At 44.9% G+C, this 19284-nt stretch overlaps 1 protein-coding gene across 1 annotated transcript in view; it reads left to right on the top strand.

Annotated features, from left to right (window-relative positions):
* The window catches only part of LOC310791953 (acyl-coenzyme A thioesterase 11-like), a 23769-nt gene extending 4488 nt beyond the window's left edge, over positions 1 to 19281 (top strand). The window contains exons 5-17 of the mRNA XM_083653636.1: positions 917 to 1021; positions 5174 to 5309; positions 6630 to 6721; positions 7094 to 7155; positions 7904 to 8023; positions 9400 to 9538; positions 12522 to 12577; positions 13809 to 13875; positions 15405 to 15488; positions 15642 to 15775; positions 16458 to 16613; positions 16731 to 16857; positions 17020 to 19281. Of these exons, the coding sequence (XP_083509762.1) occupies positions 917 to 1021; positions 5174 to 5309; positions 6630 to 6721; positions 7094 to 7155; positions 7904 to 8023; positions 9400 to 9538; positions 12522 to 12577; positions 13809 to 13875; positions 15405 to 15488; positions 15642 to 15775; positions 16458 to 16613; positions 16731 to 16857; positions 17020 to 17253 (1512 nt within the window). The 3' untranslated portion in view covers positions 17254 to 19281. The remainder of the gene's footprint in view (positions 1 to 916; positions 1022 to 5173; positions 5310 to 6629; positions 6722 to 7093; positions 7156 to 7903; positions 8024 to 9399; positions 9539 to 12521; positions 12578 to 13808; positions 13876 to 15404; positions 15489 to 15641; positions 15776 to 16457; positions 16614 to 16730; positions 16858 to 17019) is intronic.
* Positions 19282 to 19284: the final 3 nt, after the last annotated feature.

Genomic DNA, 19284 nt, shown 5'->3' on the forward strand with positions numbered 1-19284 from the left:
CAGACCAAAAGCGTTTTTGGAGCTGCCAGCGTCTTTCTGCAATTCATTCTCTATGTAAGGACGCGCTAGACGTGCTCCTCTTTTAATGAACGCACCTGGCGTTTAGCGCTGGTGGCATCTGTTGTTTTTGGAGGAGCGCTGTGGGCGTTTTAAAGCTGAAAAAAGTTGAACATTAGAGGAAAAGCGCCCTGCTCGTCTTTTTCACTCATCCTACCTTTTCTCCTCCCGAGGGATTTTCAACCTCTGCTGCTGCCAGAATTGGCAATAATCTGGCTTTCGTGTTGACATCAAACAACATCAAACAGACAAAACTAGCTGGCTACCGTCCGTGTGGTCGTTGTGTTCTGATCTGAACTGCACGCGACTGCAGGGGAAAACAAACGGAGCGCAAAAACAACGCTCCGTGCGCTGTGTTTTGTGATTCAAGATTCAAGATTTTTATTGTCACTCCGTAGTACAAGTATCACGTGTGAAATTCTTGTGCTGTAGGCTCCGTTACAACATAGTGTAAAAAATAAAAGATATATAAATAAAAAACAAGAGGCAACAAGCAATAAAGCAGTAAGACACGCCACAGACAGTGGCGTGTTCACTGCCCATAGTGCAAATGGCATGAACATACTTTAAACATAATTAAACATAATAACATTCTGTTAGGTGCACAATGGAAGCGCTCTCGACATGATTTTCATAGCGTTCTGACTGAAAAAAAAACGCTTTTGGTGTGAATGTCCCCTATGAGTGACATTCTTAATTTAACTCTTTATAACAGTAAATGTAATAATAATTATACCATCATTGCCTAATACACAGAATACGGGACTTTTGCTCTGTCATAACTGTATTTCTAACTGCATTTCCCTTTATGTAATTGATGTAACACCTGTATATATATTCTAATGTGTGACATCTCCAGGTGGGCATAGTGGTGAGCTGTGAGGACCTGTTCTCTGATCGCCACTGGAGGGTTTGTCACGCCTACGCCACCTTTGTTACCCAGCGCACACACACCGGAAACAAGGTGTGTTGTACGGAAAGCCAAAAGGGTCACAATTCACCTGTCTTCCTTCACTATATAAATAAGTAGAATGGCACCTGTAGTTAGACCCTGTTAAACGAACACCCACCAGCAGCTGACAGACGTCCTCCTGGTGAGACTGGCACAGGGTTAAGTTCATTTGTGCTTGCGGCCGCTGTCTGTATTTGGATGGGTTTGGTATTTGCATCGACTTTCCATAGAACCTTCCTGCTAAAGAAAAATGACCTCAGTTTTACAGCAGTCAAGTTGATTTCCCCTCAGTGATCAATATGAGAAAGAATTTTTCAGATGCAAACAGCTGTTAGCCTCTTAGTAGCACGCTCTATCTATTGACCCATACAGCTGTTAGCCTGTTAGTAGCACGCTCTATCTATTGACCCATACAGCTGTTAGCCTGTTAGTAGCACGCTCTATCTATAGACCCATACAGCTGTTAGCCTGTTAGTGGCACGCTCTATCTATAGACCCATACAGCTGTTAGCCTGTTAGTAGCATGCTCTATCTATTGACCCATACAGCTGTTAGCCTGTTAGTAGCACGCTCTATCTATTGACCCATACAGCTGTTAGCCTGTTAGTAGCACGCTCTATCTATTGACCCATACAGCTGTTAGCCTGTTAGTAGCACGCTCTATCTATTGACCCATACAGCTGTTAGCCTGTTAGTGGCACGCTCTATCTATTGACCCATACAGCTGTTAGCCTGTTAGTAGCATGCTCTATCTATAGACCCATACAGCTGTTAGCCTGTTAGTAGCATGCTCTATCTATTGACCCATACAGCTGTTAGCCTGTTAGTAGCACGCTCTATCTATTGACCCATACAGCTGTTAGCCTGTTCGTAGCACACTCTATCTATTGACCCATACAGCTGTTAGCCTGTTAGTAGCATGCTCTATCTATTGACCCATACAGCTGTTAGCCTGTTAGTAGCACACTCTATCTATTGACCCATACAGCTGTTAGCCTCTTAGTAGCATGCTCTATCTATTGACCCATACAGCTGTTAGCCTGTTAGTAGCACACTCTATGTATTGACCCATACAGCTGTTAGCCTGTTAGTAGCATGCTCTATCTATTGACCCATACAGCTGTTAGCCTGTTAGTAGCACGCTCTATCTATTGACCCATACAGCTGTTAGCCTGTTAGTAGCATGCTCTATCTATAGACCCATACAGCTGTTAGCCTGTTAGTAGCATGCTCTATCTATAGACCCATACAGCTGTTAGCCTGTTAGTAGCACACTCTATCTATTGACCCATACAGCTGTTAGCCTGTTAGTAGCACGCTCTATCTATAGACCCATACAGCTGTTAGCCTGTTAGTAGCACGCTCTATCTATAGACCCATACAGCTGTTAGCCTGTTAGTAGCACGCTCTATCTATTGACCCATACAGCTGTTAGCCTGTTAGTAGCACACTCTATCTATTGACCCATACAGCTGTTAGCCTGTTAGTAGCACACTCTATCTATTGACCCATACAGCTGTTAGCCTGTTAGTAGCACGCTCTATCTATTGACCCATACAGCTGTTAGCCTGTTAGTAGCACGCTCTATCTATTGACCCATACAGCTGTTAGCCTGTTAGTAGCACGCTCTATCTATTGACCCATACAGCTGTTAGCCTGTTAGTAGCACACTCTATCTATTGACCCATACAGCTGTTAGCCTGTTAGTAGCACACTCTATCTATTGACCCATACAGCTGTTAGCCTGTTAGTAGCACACTCTATCTATTGACCCATACAGCTGTTAGCCTGTTAGTAGCACGCTCTATCTATTAACCCATACAGCTGTTAGCCTGTTAGTAGCACGCTCTATCTATTGACCCATACAGCTGTTAGCCTGTTAGTAGCACACTCTATCTATTGACCCATACAGCTGTTAGCCTGTTAGTAGCACACTCTATCTATTGACCCATACAGCTGTTAGCCTGTTAGTAGCACGCTCTATCTATTGACCCATACAGCTGTTAGCCTGTTAGTAGCACACTCTATCTATTGACCCATACAGCTGTTAGCCTGTTAGTAGCACGCTCTATCTATTGACCCATACAGCTGTTAGCCTGTTAGTAGCACACTCTATCTATTGACCCATACAGCTGTTAGCCTGTTAGTAGCACACTCTATCTATTGACCCATACAGCTGTTAGCCTGTTAGTAGCACACTCTATCTATTGACCCATACAGCTGTTAGCCTGTTAGTAGCACACTCTATCTATAGACCCATACAGCTGTTAGCCTGTTAGTAGCATGCTCTATCTATAGACCCATACAGCTGTTAGCCTGTTAGTAGCATGCTCTATCTATTGACCCATACAGCTGTTAGCCTGTTAGTAGCACTCTCTATCTATTGACCCATACAGCTGTTAGCCTGTTAGTAGCACTCTCTATCTATTGACCCATACAGCTGTTAGCCTGTTAGTAGCACACTCTATCTATTGACCCATACAGCTGTTAGCCTGTTAGTAGCACTCTCTATCTATTGACCCATACAGCTGTTAGCCTGTTAGTAGCACACTCTATCTATCGACCCATACAGCTGTTAGCCTGTTAGTAGCAGTGGTTAGTAGTAGCACACTCGACCCATGCAGGGCCATAAAGTGTTACCCATTATTTACCCATATTATTGGATCATTGATAACTATGGATGAGACAGAATTCCCAAATCTAATATCTCGCAATACAAAAATATAACAATATGTATCGTGTCGCAGAAAAATGAAGCTGAATATTAGCTCTGTGCTATTCTCTGCTGTAGTAAACATAAATGAGACGCTTGACCGTCACAGTTTCATAAGCTCTCCATCCAAATGAATGTTAAATGGACTGGATTCATATCGCACTTTTTGCCAGTCTGACGACCGCTCCAAGCACTTTACAGCAATGTCTACATTAGCATTAAGATTAGCATCAGCAATGTTTACAGCAATGCCTACATTCACCCCTTCATGCTCACATTCATCCCATATTGAATCATATTGAGAGATAAGCACATCGTCACCAGCGTTTCCGCTAGAAAAAACGCTGCCGGTCAACGTGTCCAACATTAAAAACAATTGATAGCAAGCCTATAATCTCGATATTGCCGTAAATTCCCTGTGGAACGACCCGACATGCAAGCTTCAGGGTTAATTAATTTCTCCGTGAAGCGCAGCATCGACTTCGGTCGTCATCATTGACAATAACGTTAGACCTGCTTGGTTTCAGAAAATACTTTTTAAGGTTTGATCCACGTTTCATCTCTCTCTCTTTCTCTCTCTGCATGCCGATATGCAGCCTTGGTATGTATAGCAGCCACATTCCACCTGTTGAGAGCTGCTGCGCGTGCATCCTAATTGTGAATTAGGCTATTTTTCGTTGTTTCGTTCATCATACAGTAGCCTACACTCTATAACCCACACATACAAATATGAATTTAGGCTATTTAACAGGAGCTGTGTGGAAATGTAATTTGAGTTTATTTTGATACAACTCAAATTGTGCTGAGAGTGGATTCTTTTCACCTACCAGATCGGCTCGGGCACGCATTGTGATTGATTGGCTGTACGTGGGATTAAAAAAATGTCCGACAGCTTTAGATTAGCTAACAAGCTAAGCTACTGATGTTTATCAGACATGATAGACATTAAAAATATGAATCAATGATCATGATTCAAGTGTTACAGGACCATTTCGCATAAACATGAGCCTTACTTTTTGAAAATAAAGAGTTGAGAGTGAGAGTTTAACTTTGTCTGTTGTTGTCGACCCCGAACCGAGCACATCCGGTAGGGCGAGTCGATCCGGTACCTACACTGGCAGATTTTGATTTGTCGGACTTTGATACATTAACGGTAAAAGTCCAGCAATTACCGGTTAACGGAAACCCTGTTCGCCACATTCATTTTGGTAACCTTCACAGTTTTGTTTCTATTGGACTATTTCATATAAAATAGGGAAACAAAGATATTTGATGTCCACAGCCTTGTTCTTCTGATTCCCATCGTGACAGAAGTCATTCTGTGTGTGTGTCTGTGTGTGTGTGTGTGTGTGTGTGTGTGTGTGTGTGTGTGTGTGTGTGTGTGTGTGTGTGTGTGTGTGTGTGTGTGTGTGTGCGTGCGTGCGTGCGTGCGCGCGCGCGCGCGTGCGCAGGTCCTGTTAAAGCCCAGTGTACCTCACACTCAGGCAGAGCAGGTTGAGTACAGCGTGGCGGCCGAGAGACGGAGGGTGAGGATGCTGCATGATGACATCATCAAGGATCTGCTCTCTGATAGGTGCTTCCAGCAGGGTAGGCCGGACACACACTGCCCTGACACAACCATATTATCCTATTATTACATGACATTATTTACTTACTTACTTATTTAGTAAGTAGTAATTACCATCCTTTTATGAAGCTACTATATTCTATAATGGTTGGTATCACTGCGGCCCTACAGTATGTGTGTGGCATCAATTATATTTCAGTAGTGATGAAGCATTGTATAACCTAATCATCCAGTAGGATATACGGTAGACCATCCGGATCCGTGAACTCACAGTATGAGTTATGTCATATCATTGGGTGGAAGTAGCCAGTCCTTCAGCCAATCAGCGTCGGATCCAGTCAAATCCAAATCCACTCGGAAGAACGAGGAAATAACGTCTTTTCCGCCGAGAAACTCCCCTGTTGCAGACTCCAGTTTTTGTATAATTGTTGTTATTGAGTCTATTTCTGCAATAACTGCACTTATGGCTGTTTTAAACCCAACGAACGTCGACGTTACTGCTCGAGGCGGAGAGCCATGGAGGCAGCCACTACAGTTTTGCCAACGGCGTTGCTGATTGGCTGGTTTACGATGCTAACAAAGAACTAGCAGCAATGCAATTGGGCGGCTGTAGCTCAGGAGGTAGAACGGGTCGTCCACTAATCGCTTTGGATAAAAGAGGTCGGTGGTTCGATTCCCGCCTCCTCCAGTCTGCATGTCGAAGTGTCCTTGGGCAAGATACGCCGCCATCGGTGTATGAATGGGTGAATGAACCTACTGATTGTAAAGCGCATTGGATAAAAGCGCTATATAAATGCAGGCCATTTACCATTTACCATTTACCATTTACCAATGAAGGCCGACTGTTGCGTCTTGAACGCACCACAAACACTACAGCTGACAGCCAACTAGCACGTAGGTTCTGCGCCCGCGTGAGACCTCGGACTGCAGGTAAACAAAGCTTCATCACCGCTCTCACTCACCACTTAGGTTTCATCATTTAGCTGCTTATAATTGAGAATATGTCTGATATGAAGTTGCAAGGCCAAGTAGTGCCAAAGCTGCAGGCAAGTAGTGCCAACGCTGCAAGCAAGTAGTGCCAACGCTGCAGGCAAGTAGTGCCAACGCTGCAGGCAAGTAGTGCCAACGCTGCAGGCAAGTAGTGCCAACGCTGCAGGCAAGTAGTGCCAACGATGCAGGACACACACACTCACCGATGGCAGACCCCGTGTGTCGGGGGCTTTAGGCTCTCAATCCCTCTCGTTGTTTGACTGAGTTCAGAATGTGTGTGTGTGTGTGTGTGTGTGTGTGTGTTTGTGTTTGTGTTTGTGCGTGCGTGCGTGCGTGTGTGTGTGCGTCAGCTGACAGCGTGGAAGTAGACAATGCGGTGCCAGCAGAGAAGACCAGGGTGGAGAGTGTTGAACTGGTTCTGCCTCCCCATGCCAACCATCAGGTCATCTGTTTATTATATTATTGACACTTCCTGCTTTTTTCTCTCCGCCACACAGGGACTCTTATCATATCATCACACACACATCATCGTGACTGTGTGATGTTATTGTCTGTATGTCTGTCTATTATGTCAGTCTTATTCCTCTTTTATGTCACTTTGTTTTGTAATGCACACACACACACACACACACACACGCGCGCGCGCACATGCACACGCACACGCACGCACGTACACACACACACACACAAATCAGGAGTACTGTATGTGCTTGTGAATCCACAAATCAATCATTTATTATGACATGTCAGGGCCTATGGGGCCGTGTTGTGGGGTAGGTTGGTTTTATCACACTGTATCTCCCTGCCCAAACAGGTCAATACATTTGGAGGGCAGATCATGGCCTGGATGGTGAATGTGGCGACTATCGCTGCCAGGTATGTCGCACGCACACACACGCATGCACGCACACACACGGAGACACGCACACACGCGCACACGCACACTCACACTCACACACACGCACACACGCATGCACGCACACACGCGCAGACACGCACGCACACACGCACACGCACACACACACACACACACACACGCACGCACACACACAGACACACAGACACACACACACACACACACACACACACACACACACACACACACATAGTCATACATGTACACACGCTCACTTGCTTGTACATTGTGGATGTCTTTGCTGGCTGGAATAACACACACATCTCTCCTATCTCATCTCACATCTCTCTCTCTCTCTCTCCTCCTCTCTCCCTCTGTCTCTCCCCCTCTCTCTCTCCTCTCCTCCTCTCTCTTTCTCCCTCCCCCCCCCCTCCCTCTCTCTCCTCTCCTCCTCTCTCTCCCCCCCCTCTCTCTCGCTCCTCTCCTCCTCTCTCTCTCTCCCCCTCTCTCTCTCCTCTCCTCCTCTCTCTCTCCCCCCCTCTCTCTCTCGCTCCTCTCCTCCTCTCTCTCTCTCCCCCTCTCTCTCTCCTCTCCTCCTCTCTCTCTCCCCCCCTCTCTCTCTCTCTCCTCTCCTCCTCTCTCTCTCCCCCCCCTCTCTCTCTCGCTCCTCTCCTCCTCTCTCTCTCCCTCTTCCCCCCCCTCTCCCTCTCTCTCCTCTCCTCCTCCCCCCCTCTCTCTCTCTCTCTCTCTCTCTCTCTCCCTCTCAAGCCGTGTGTGTCAGGCTCACCCCACCCTCCGGACCATCGACATGTTCACCTTCAGAGGACCGTCTCAGGTTGGAGATAGGCTGCTGCTGAGGGCCATAGTCAACAACGCCTTCAAAAACAGGTAACAAATGTGATAAGACCTCCAAGAACAGCAATAAACAAACAGTACATAAGATAAGATAACATTAGATAAGATAAGAGCTGAATGCTCCATGTGGGGAAACCGGCTTGATATCGTCATAGATAGTGATAGTTACATGCCTGAAACAAGGTATGTGGTTGACACACATTTTTATGATATTAAGATCTTTGGGTTCAGCAAGATAATCTTCACAAATGAACACCACTCTTAAAGGCCGGCTTTACCGTGGGGAATATGAATATATATTAAATCTTAAAAAATCTTAAATTTCGAATCCGTTGAAATTTTTGAAATTGCTTGTTCACAGCCAGAGATAAAAAAAAAAAAAAAAATGCCTCCAAATTGCAAGGCGGACTTGGCCCAGATGACGCGAAACGCGTCACCTGGCCCAATTTTTTTTTTTTTTTTCTCTGGCTGTGAACAAGCAATTTCAAAAATTTCAACGGATTCGAAATTTAAGATTTTTTAAGATTTAATATATATTCATATTCCCCACGGTAAAGCCGGCCTTTAAGGTCCTCCTTACACATCAAGAGCGATGCGAATATACGGCACGAAATTGCGATGCGAGTTTTGACCCACCTGTCAATCACAGCCACAGATGTGTACACGTTGGAAGCGAATTTCTGAAAAATCGACCGTGGTTCGAAAAAATAAACACCGCAACAACGCTCAGCGAAACTTCGCCGTTGGCATGCACGGTTGCATTGACTGATATAGGTTCGGAAAATATTATTGACGTGCGAATTAATCGCACGAAAAAAAACGCTCCCGATGTGTAAGGACCTTTATGGTTTTTTAAGCGTTTTCTGGCGATCGCGAGTTCTGACGATCACATTTACGCTTCAGAAATCATAGAAATGGTGTTTGTTTGTGAAGGTTATCTTGCTGAACACAAAGATCTAAAAGTATCATAAACTTTGATGAGAGGACTATGGGTGCCCTGTACGGGTGCCCTGTGCACAGCCGTGCTAATCCAGGGTGCAGCTAGAGCAGGAACAACAGCGTTCAGGGACCAATAATCCAGCGCACACCAAGAAGAAGCAATGATACGAAACATGTTGTTCGCCTCAATATTTGACATCAAAACAAAAACTATAAGTCGATCTAACGCTCCTCGTGTGCGCTGGCTGGATGACTTGTTCCTCTATCATAAACTTTGGTTAACCACAGACTTTATTTCAGGCATCTAACAAAAAACCCATTCAAAAATCCCATTGACTTTGAGACGAAGGAACCCTGTGTGATGCTCACACTTCCGGGTTGCCCTACAAAAATACGTCATCCCTGCGGCACTCAATAGCAGCAAAATAATTATGTTTGTGTGTGTGTGTGTGTGTGTGTGTGTGTTGCAGTATGGAGGTGGGGGTGCGTGCGGAGGCCTACCAGGGGGAGGGGCCTAACCGACACATAAACTCCGCCTTCATGACCTTCGAGGTGCTGGACAACCAGGGAACGCCGTGCACGTTACCACGGATACGACCCGAAGCCCTGGTGAGTGGGCCAGTAGTCTTAGGACAGTATGTAATATGGGCATCACAGGCCTCGCGCCTCACAGGCCTCGCGCCTGATAAAAACATTGCAAACTATTTATTTTTGGAACACTGAAAGCGCACCGCATGTCAGCCTGCGCGTGAAAGAGAGAGGGGGAAATATTGATGGTGAGATCTAGCCTAGATCCAGATCTAAAGCTATGACAGTTTATTTGCTGTGAAGGCAATCCCATTATTTCAGAATAGCCTACTACAAACGTGTGAAGTTGTCTTTGGTGCGCACCTGATAAACGATGTGTTCACTGTCCACTGGCGTGTAGCATTAGACTTGCTATGTGTGCGTGCACGTGATCACTGCGTGTGCATGTTAATGATGGGCCTGCATCTGGGGGGGAAAAGGGACGGGACAATTAAGCAATATAGCATGAGAGCCAGTGTGTTGTGGCAAATATATCCCGCTGATCAGTTGTTATCCCACGAGGCCTGTGGCCTCGTGGGATAACAACTGATCAGCGGGATATATGCCACAACACACGCTGCTCGAGTGCTATATTGCTTTTATAAAACGGTTTCCAAGTATGATAATATTAATATAATAATAATACTATAAGTCCGACTGGCATGGTATTCTGATAGAGTCAGTTGAAACACTACTGTAAGGCGGGACCTCTAGCAAGAAGATAGACGTGCGGGTGATTTGATTGGATCGTTCTGGAGACTGAAGTTGACATTGGCCAATCCTGGCGCTTGCTGAGAAGCTGAGTCCTTTCTGCAAAGCCCGACACCAACTAACGTTACGGGGTTAAATGCAGGGTTAAATGCGGGGTTAACAGCCTTTTTTTTGCAAAGAAGACATTAGCCCGCATTTATTCTTGTACAAAACATAATTTTCTGCGAAGTATTAGTAAAGTTATAAGCGAAGATCGATTCACAAGGATCTGACAGCTGTCTCCGCCTTTTTTTGAGGTAACCAAAGGCTTTTAGTAAGAGAGTTGCCATGGCAACCAATAACCTATTGGAGTGGGTTATTGGATTTATACAATGGCTGTGAACCAATCAGATTGCTTGATTTGAGAGAGCCGTTTTATAATATACGATACGATGTAACGAATAAAAGTTCAATGACAACAAAGCGTGACTGCGGAATTATATTTCTCAGGCACAAATCCTTCCGGCAAGTGCAAGTGAAAATATTGTTGGTCAAGCCGTCTCGTTTGTGATTAATACAGAGGAATAAAATGTAGCTAATATAATAATATATTTTTCTGCGCCATGATATATATTGTCACTTATTTGTAATGCAATATATTGTCACAACATCCTTAATTTCTCATATTGAAATGTATTATCATGTTTAATCTTAAATTTTTGAGATGAATGTATTTTGGGGGGGGGGATAAGGAATATAACCTGTATATGAAGTATAATGTAATGTTTTGGTGGTCAAAGAGTTGAAAAGGATGAGAACCATTGGTCTATTAATTCATTTAAGCTGTTTATGTGGCTAGTGGACCTGGTAAAAAAATATATAGAAGGGTATTCTGATTGCTGAATGGATTTGTCAGTCACCGCCTCACCCAAAAACCTACGTGGCTAATCATTTACCAACTGTTAGAAACTGCACTTATATTGCGCCATGAGATTGATGTTGCCCCATGTAACCTCTGCCACAATTTAAGAGTTCCTGTGCTGAGACTGTGGAGGTGTGCAGGCTTGAGACTGTGGAGAGGTGTGCAGGCTTGAGACTGTGGAGGTGTGCAGGCTTGAGACTGTGGAGGTGTGCAGGCTGGAGACTGTGGAGGTGTGCAGGTTTGAGACTGTGGAGGTGTGTAGGCTTGAGACTGTGGAGGTGTGCAGGCTTGAGACTGTGGAGGTGTGCAGGCTTGAGACTGTGGAGGTGTGCAGGCTTGAGACTGTGGAGGTGTGCAGGTTTGAGACTGTGGAGGTGTGTAGGCTTGAGACTGTGGAGGTGTGCAGGCTTGAGACTGTGGAGGTGTGCAGGCTTGAGACTGGAGGTGTGTAGGCTTGAGACTGGAGGTGTGTAGGCTTGAGACTGTGGAGGTGTGCAGGCTTGAGACTGTGGAGGTGTGCAGGTTTGAGACTGTGGAGGTGTGCAGGTTTGAGACTGTGGAGGTGTGCAGGTTTGAGACTGTGGAGGTGTGCAGGTTTGAGACTGTGGAGGTGTGTAGGCTTGAGACTGTGGAGGTGTGCAGGTTTGAGACTGTGGAGGTGTGCAGGCTTGAGACTGTGGAGGTGTGCAGGCTTGAGACTGTGGAGGTGTGCAGGCTTGAGACTGTGGAGGTGTGTAGGCTTGAGACTGGAGGTGTGTAGGTTTGAGGCTGTGGAGGTGTGCAGGCTTGAGACTGGAGGTGTGCAGGTTTGAGGCTGTGGAGGTGTGCAGGCTTGAGACTGGAGGTGTGTAGGCTTGAGACTGTGGAGGTGTGCAGGTTTGAGGCTGTGGAGGTGTGCAGGTTTGAGGCTGTGGAGGTGTGCAGGCTTGAGACTGGAGGTGTGTAGGCTTGAGACTGGAGGTGTGTAGGCTTGAGACTGTGGAGGTGTGCAGGCTTGAGACTGTGGAGGTGTGCAGGTTTGAGACTGTGGAGGTGTGCAGGTTTGAGACTGTGGAGGTGTGCAGGTTTGAGACTGTGGAGGTGTGCAGGTTTGAGACTGTGGACACATAAAAACAGAGAAAATCTTTGACTAAAAAAGTCACATCTTCTTTGTTTCATGGGAAATGTTGCAGAAACACTGGCACCAACAATACCACTACTTTGAGAGTCCTGACCCTGGTCTCATTTTTTATTACAATTAATTTGACTGTGATACAACAATGTTTAATAATACATGTAGTACCTTTAATTGAAAATAATATTAGATTGATCTCTTTCGATTAACCACCATGTCTTAATTTATCTCACTCTCTCTCTCTCTCTCTCTCTCTCTCTCTCTCTCTCTCTCTCTCTCTCTCTCTCTCTCTCTTACAGGAAGGGAGGAGGAGGTTTGAGGAGGCAATAGCCAGGAAGAAGATCAGATTGGACAGGTAGTCTTGTGAAATTCACGTTGTATAAAATAGGGGGACACGGTTGTTATAAAGGCTTCGCGGCAATGCCAATAGGCTTCCTGGCCCCCGGTGCAGATTCTGGCCTTCTGAGTCCAGCTAGGTTTGAAACTCACCATATACCGGTAGCCTATCTGGCAACACTGCAAACAAGCCAATGCCTCGTGGAGGGATTGGGTCAGTGGGAGGGAGCAGAAGAGTGCTACAGGTGTGAATGACAGGGCGTATTGTTGCAGCTGGCATTTCCTCGTTAACGACGAAATGCGCAAGCTGCAAGAATCGAGTCACGTTAACCCCCCCTCCCAGCGTCGGAGTTTTAACGATAAGCAAAGCAGCTATTTAGCCTACTGAGCTGGGTGTGGAGACCAGGAAAGCACAGGCTGTTTACTGAGCTGGAGGTGTGTGGAGCTGCATCCCAGAGAGACAGACTGGACATCAGAATGTTTTCATATATATTTTTTTAATCAAGTCGGTGTGAATGTTTTCATCACTTTTATCATTTTTTATTAAGTCGGCCTGAATGTTTTTTTATATCATATATATATATATATATGCTAGACGTCGATGATATCACAATGCGATCTGTGACATCATCGAAGCTGTGACGCGAGTTATGACATCACCGGTGATGTCATACTTCCAAAACCAGCAAGGCTATGAATCTAAGCAGAGAGCAAGCAGGCTTTTAGGCTTCTAGGCTTCTAGGCTTAACACAACACAGAGTCCTGAATTCAATGCCCCAGGCCAGATAACGATGAGAATGATCCTGATATCTACGGGCGTCTGATACCGGAAAAGGCTTCAGGAGGAACAGGAAAGACAGAACCTACATGACTGGCAGCAAGGTGGCAATCACCCTATACTACATCAGACAATACTACATCAGATATATACTACATCAGACAAGGCGTTCAGCTGCTCTCTTCGCCCCGAGCGAAGGTGGAACCTTGACTACGTCCTGACGGACGTACCTGAGACAAGGTCTCCCTTGTAAAAGAGAGCTTTGATCTTTGATGGGACAAACCTGGTTAAATAAATAAATAAATAAATAAAAAGAAATAAAACAAAAAAATGAAAGCTTTTCCATTTGTCTTTCTAAACATGGTGTCTGACTGGTAGCTCTTTCCAGGGATTAAAATCTGAAAATCACCTAAATTGGAGGTACAGTACAGGGTTTCCCCAAACTAATCGTTCTTTTTTGTTTTTGTTTCAGAAGGTACATCATTTCCTGCAAGCAGACTGAGGTCCCTCTGTCTGTCCCCTGTGACCCCAGGAACCAGGTGAGGTTTAGGAATGTTTCAGGACAGCTTAGGATAGCAGCATAGAACTTGACTTGATAATATTACTGGTATTTAATTTGCTTTATTCTCTATCACTTTTCATAATGGAAATTACATTAAAAATGCATTGTTATTATGTGTTTTTATAAGTTTTTTTTCCCCCTGTTTGTATCACTTGTCACTTTTTTTTGCACTATGGTGAATTAAAGCCGGATTTTTTGCATCCGTATGCCTCGTTTTTTGAAAGTGTGCGAGCCCTCTTCACTCTTTGTTTGGACTATTTACCTGGCCTCACGCACCTTCAGCAATCGGTTGTAAGCCTGAGTCTGTTAAAGAGCGCAAACTTCCTCTGCTACTATTTTTTACAAGGTTTGCCACTTATCTCAGACCGTAAAATGAGATATTGATTCTTTAGCTAACAGCAGCTCTATCAACACCTTTGTTTGACATGGAAATCAGTGCTGATAACAAGGCTCAACAGAGCTCTACAGCTCTGGACCAATCAATCCAGCCGGTCTACTTACTATAAATAACACTACCAAGGTCAAAGGTCGCTGTTTGTAGTGATTCATTACCATGGCTGTTAACATCTGTAGGAGTGGCGGTAGTCTCTCAAGTGAAAGAAGTGATTGTGAGTGAAAGGTTGCCGGTAAGTAAAAGCTAGACACTAAACAGCTGTCTATATAGCATACTATGTGTTCACAACTATTCAAATTATTGGGTTAGGCCCTAACCCAATAATTTTAATTTAAATAATAATAAAATAAGGCTAGGTCGGGACCTAGCATATGGCCAGCGCGATAAAGCGTTCACGAGCGTCGGCACTCAAACCGGCACGCAAATTGGACTGGACAAAGCCAGATATAGGGCCCGCTTGCGCTGGCCAAAAATCGCAAGTGATCCTAATCATCTTTGGTAGTATTAAATTGTGTGTGGTGTATTATTATTATTTATTTTTTTATTCCAGGCGACCCCACTTAGGGTCGCGACCCTAAGGTTGGGAACCTCTGATTTCAGATGGAAGCCCGTCTTTATTGTCACACGAACACACTACAACACATGCATGCGGCCACAACACACACTCATGCTGACGGTGGCCGGTGAAATATGTCCTCTGCATTTGACCCATCCAGGCTTGTCCTTTCCTCCGGGGGGCAGGCCAGGAGCAGTGGTCACTATTTCTTTCCAGCGCCCGGGGACCATCATTGGACCATCATTGGACCAACTTCAGATGTTGTCGTCACTGGTCGGATGACGATCTTCTGCATGTTTTTAGTGGGGGGTTATGTACGGAGGAACCCCCTGGGGGGTACGGGGAGAACATGCAAGGCCCTTTCGACGAGATAGCCCACCTGGGCAGTGGGCACTGAAGATATGGGGGGGTCACAACTCCAGCGCCCACAGTGTCCCAGGCGAGAATCGAACTCGGGACCTTCTAGCTGTGAGGCGACAGCGCTATCGACTGCGCCACCGTACCCCTCATACTGTGTGTGTGTGTGTGTGTGTGTGTGTGTGTGTGTGTTTTGCAGGTGTATCTCAGCTATAACAACATCTCCGCTCTGAAGATGCTGGCTACTAAACGGAACTGGCTCCTCAGCTCTGAGAAAGACAAGGTATCTGATGCACTTGTTTTACATGCCATCTGTGGCTGTGTAAAAACTCATCCAATCACAGCTATCTAGTCTGCTTTCATCCTGACGGTGAAGAGACCATGAAGACCATGAAGACCGTGTTGAGTGTGACTGAATGTGATTGCTCGTCCCCAGGTTCGTCTTTACACCCTGGAGCAGAAGTCTACGTTGAGCATCCGGGTGGAGGCAGAGGTGGATGTCCCCGCCCACAGAGCCTTCTGTCTGCTCTCTGAGCTGCGCAACCGAACCAACTGGGACCCGCATTACCAGTAATGACATCAACACACACACACATGCAGCTGCACTCACAACATTAGCTTAATCCCCCCCATAACTCCACCCTTTCCTTAGCTCCTATTCATAGATATTCATATTTCTGTTGACATCACACAAATGTTGGGGCGCCATCTTGAGGACCAATTTGAAACAACAAGATGCCCTCTATTTGCTGTGGCATACTAGTGTCAAACTTTAATATCTCAAAAACGATACATTGACATTGTGAGTGAGAGCAGCAGAAGAAGCTTAAGGGTTTGATGTATAATAGCTGTATGTAGTGTTAAAGTTGTTTGAACTGTCAGTTTTCAAATGTATGAATTTAATAAAAAAAAGTGCAGCCTGTGAACTCTGGTAGTTGTGACATCACGCACTCTAGGCTGGTTCCATAGGATCCCATTATAAAGTTTGACAAAAAGTATAAAACTAAAAAGCTGTGATTTCTCTAGAAGTACAATATCAAAAGGCTGAATAAGAATAAGGTACTAAAAGTGGTGACCCGTTTAAAGTTTGAATGGAGTTCCTAAAGTACGAAGGATTAGTTACGGCATGGTTTGGACAGTCCTCTCATAGACTTCAACAGGTACTAAAAAGTTGTGTGCTGCGTGCGGTTATAACAGGAGTATTGTAAAGTCACGGAGTTCTTTACCTTTACACTATATGTTCCAAAACCAGGAAATGTGAGCTGATTCGCCCGGTGGATGAGGACGACTTCCTGTATCGCGTGGTGACCCCGTTGGTGAGCTGTGGGGGCGGGACATCTCCAACCTCGCCCAAGACCCTCCAGGACTTCATCCTATTGGCCTCCAGGAGGAGGCCGTGTGGCACCGGGTCAGTACTGTGATTGGCTGGAAAGTCTCAAGCTCAAGTCCATTTGACATTTAGGGCAGCGGTAGGCTAAAGGTGAGGGGTCAAGCATTTACCGTTGGTGTGTTTTGTCCCGCTCAGTGACCCGTACGTCATTGCACTGCGTTCAGTGTCCCTACCAACCCACCCCCCCACCGAAGGATTTAACAGAGGAGAGGTGCTGTGTGCTGGGTTTACCATACTGGAAACCAGGAACAACACCTCACTGGTGAGACTGGTAACTCTTTAGGGGGCATATGTTCTCTGTTATATCTGTTTTTTTATTCCCTACCTGGAGCCAAAAAGCATGCATCACTGTATTGCGAATGTCATCTATGATCAATATACCGTTCTCCGAATCTAACGTCTTGTTGTTTACATCTTACTCCAGATCCGTTACTATAACCAGGCGTCTCCAGAGGTGCTGCCCTACATCTCCACAGACATCGCCGGCCTCTCCTCCTCCTTTTACCACACCTTCTGCACCTGTAGCCAATACCTGACCAAGAACAGACTACAGCCCGCCCCCGAGGAGAAAACCGACCAAACCGAGAGCAGAGAACAACCCACCTCCGACGACGTAACTGACAGTCTGTCACTCGTCCTTCACGACACCCAACTGTAGACAGTCAGGAATTGATTTCAGGCCAGTTTACATTGTGAAATTGTTGTTACAGTATGGTACGACCAACACTATGTGTGTCATATATGTGTGATATCTTGAGTATGCAAACACATGTACACAGGGTCAGGAAACAAAAAAAAAGAAAAAATATTTTTTTATATTGCATGCAGTTTTGTGTGTGTTTTTTTGGCTAAAATCAACTTGTTTCAAGGAACTTTTTTTGTTGCTTCATGGACATTCACTTACAGGTGCTACGTGTAGAATTCTACATCAATAAATCACTAGTCCGTACCACATGCCACAACTCTGCACAGACATGCACAAAAATGCTAAAAAAAAAAAACACCGTAAATGAGGGGAAATGGATTCCCCCTCCACATTTAAGCTGTTGAACCCTGCATTTACCCCATTTATTTTGAACATTATGACCAGACACATGCGTTTGTTGGCGTGGCTTTTATTTTGAAACTGCTTGCACCCCTCCCCCACACCCAACTTGCACCAAGGGGAACTCATAACAGCTTAAATGTGGGGAAATGGAAAAATCGACTTCCTGCCTATTCCAATCCTCAATGCCCATGTGCAGTTTCAGATCGATCGGCCAATCCGTTGCGGAGATAAATGGAAGGACCCCGGGATAGTTTTTCCTAAAGCAGTGGTTCTCAACCTGGGGGTCGGGACCCCCCGGGGGGTGCAAGATTATTTTTGGGCGTCGCGGGATGATTGTCCCCCAACAAAAAAGAAGTTTCCCCCCCATGAAGATTAAATTTCCCATACCAATGATTTAATGTATTAGAGCCATATTAACTATATACAGTAAATGCATTAAAAAATATTTCAGTGAGTGGAATGTGTGAATGCGTGCACACTGGGAAGTCGTCTCATCTAGCGCAGACTAGGGATGTCACGATACTAGAATTTCTACTTCGATACCGATACCCAGGAAAATCTCGATACTCGATACCATTTTCGATACCACACGGCGGGATGACAACAACACATCAAGAGGCATAAAAAAGAAAAACAGATGGACGGACAGATACACGCTTCTCCATAATCTAGGCCTGATAAAACTCATTAAGAACTTTGACCTTACACAGCATATTACACCTGCTCTAGTGATCAGCCTATCAGAATACTTTGAATTTATTGAAGCAAAAGATACCCACCAATGACAGGGAGGGAGAAATCAGTGGTATGTTTGATTTTTCATTAAGAGAAAGCACTGCTGATATTGATACAGTTGCAAATGAGTATTGTATCCGTTTCAAATTTTTAGTATTGATACGTATCGATACTATCGATACCTGTTGCAAATGAGTATTGTATCCGTTCCAAAATTTTAGTATTGACTTTTATCGATACTTTTGACAAGCCTAGCGCAGACCGTGGCACAGGTTGGTTGAGAGCAGTGGTGGGAGGGGCACGACCAGGTTGAGAACCACTGTTCTATAGTAGGATTAAAACATGTCTTCATTTTGAGAAACACTAGCACTAACAATACCAGACTACCAATCATCTCCAAGTCCATCATGGTCTCATTTTGTTTACAGTAATTATATCAATGTATCACAAGTAATCTGATGATATATTGACTAGAAATATCTCGCGCTCATTCCTAGCGTGCTCGCGCAGGCAGCTCACGCCGGCCGCCTTATTAAGGTAGTGAGATGGTTAAGTACGCTACACACGGCGCCTTTAATGCTCTGTTTTTAGCTGCTCTGTTTTTACTGTGGCTGTTTTAGAGCTTTCTAGGTTTTTCCAATCAGAACACTATGGTACATGAGACAAAGTGTAACGTCTGTGTTATGAATGAGGCATTTGTTATCGAAGAGGGCACTTTATCTTGGAATATACTGTAGTTTCATTGCTGACAAGTATTGATAAGGAAGTGATAGTAATGGTACATTCTCAATATTACACTGAAAGAAAAAGACAATGTAAAATTGTACTGCAGTGCCAGTCTCATTTAAAAACATTATTTTTTTAGAAATGATAAAAATAGGAAATTGTCTTTTTCATGTTGTACAA

The sequence above is a fragment of the Poromitra crassiceps genome (assembly GCF_964638095.1).
Source record: "Poromitra crassiceps genome assembly, chromosome: 17".
Classification (NCBI taxonomy): Eukaryota; Metazoa; Chordata; class Actinopteri; order Beryciformes; family Melamphaidae; genus Poromitra; species Poromitra crassiceps.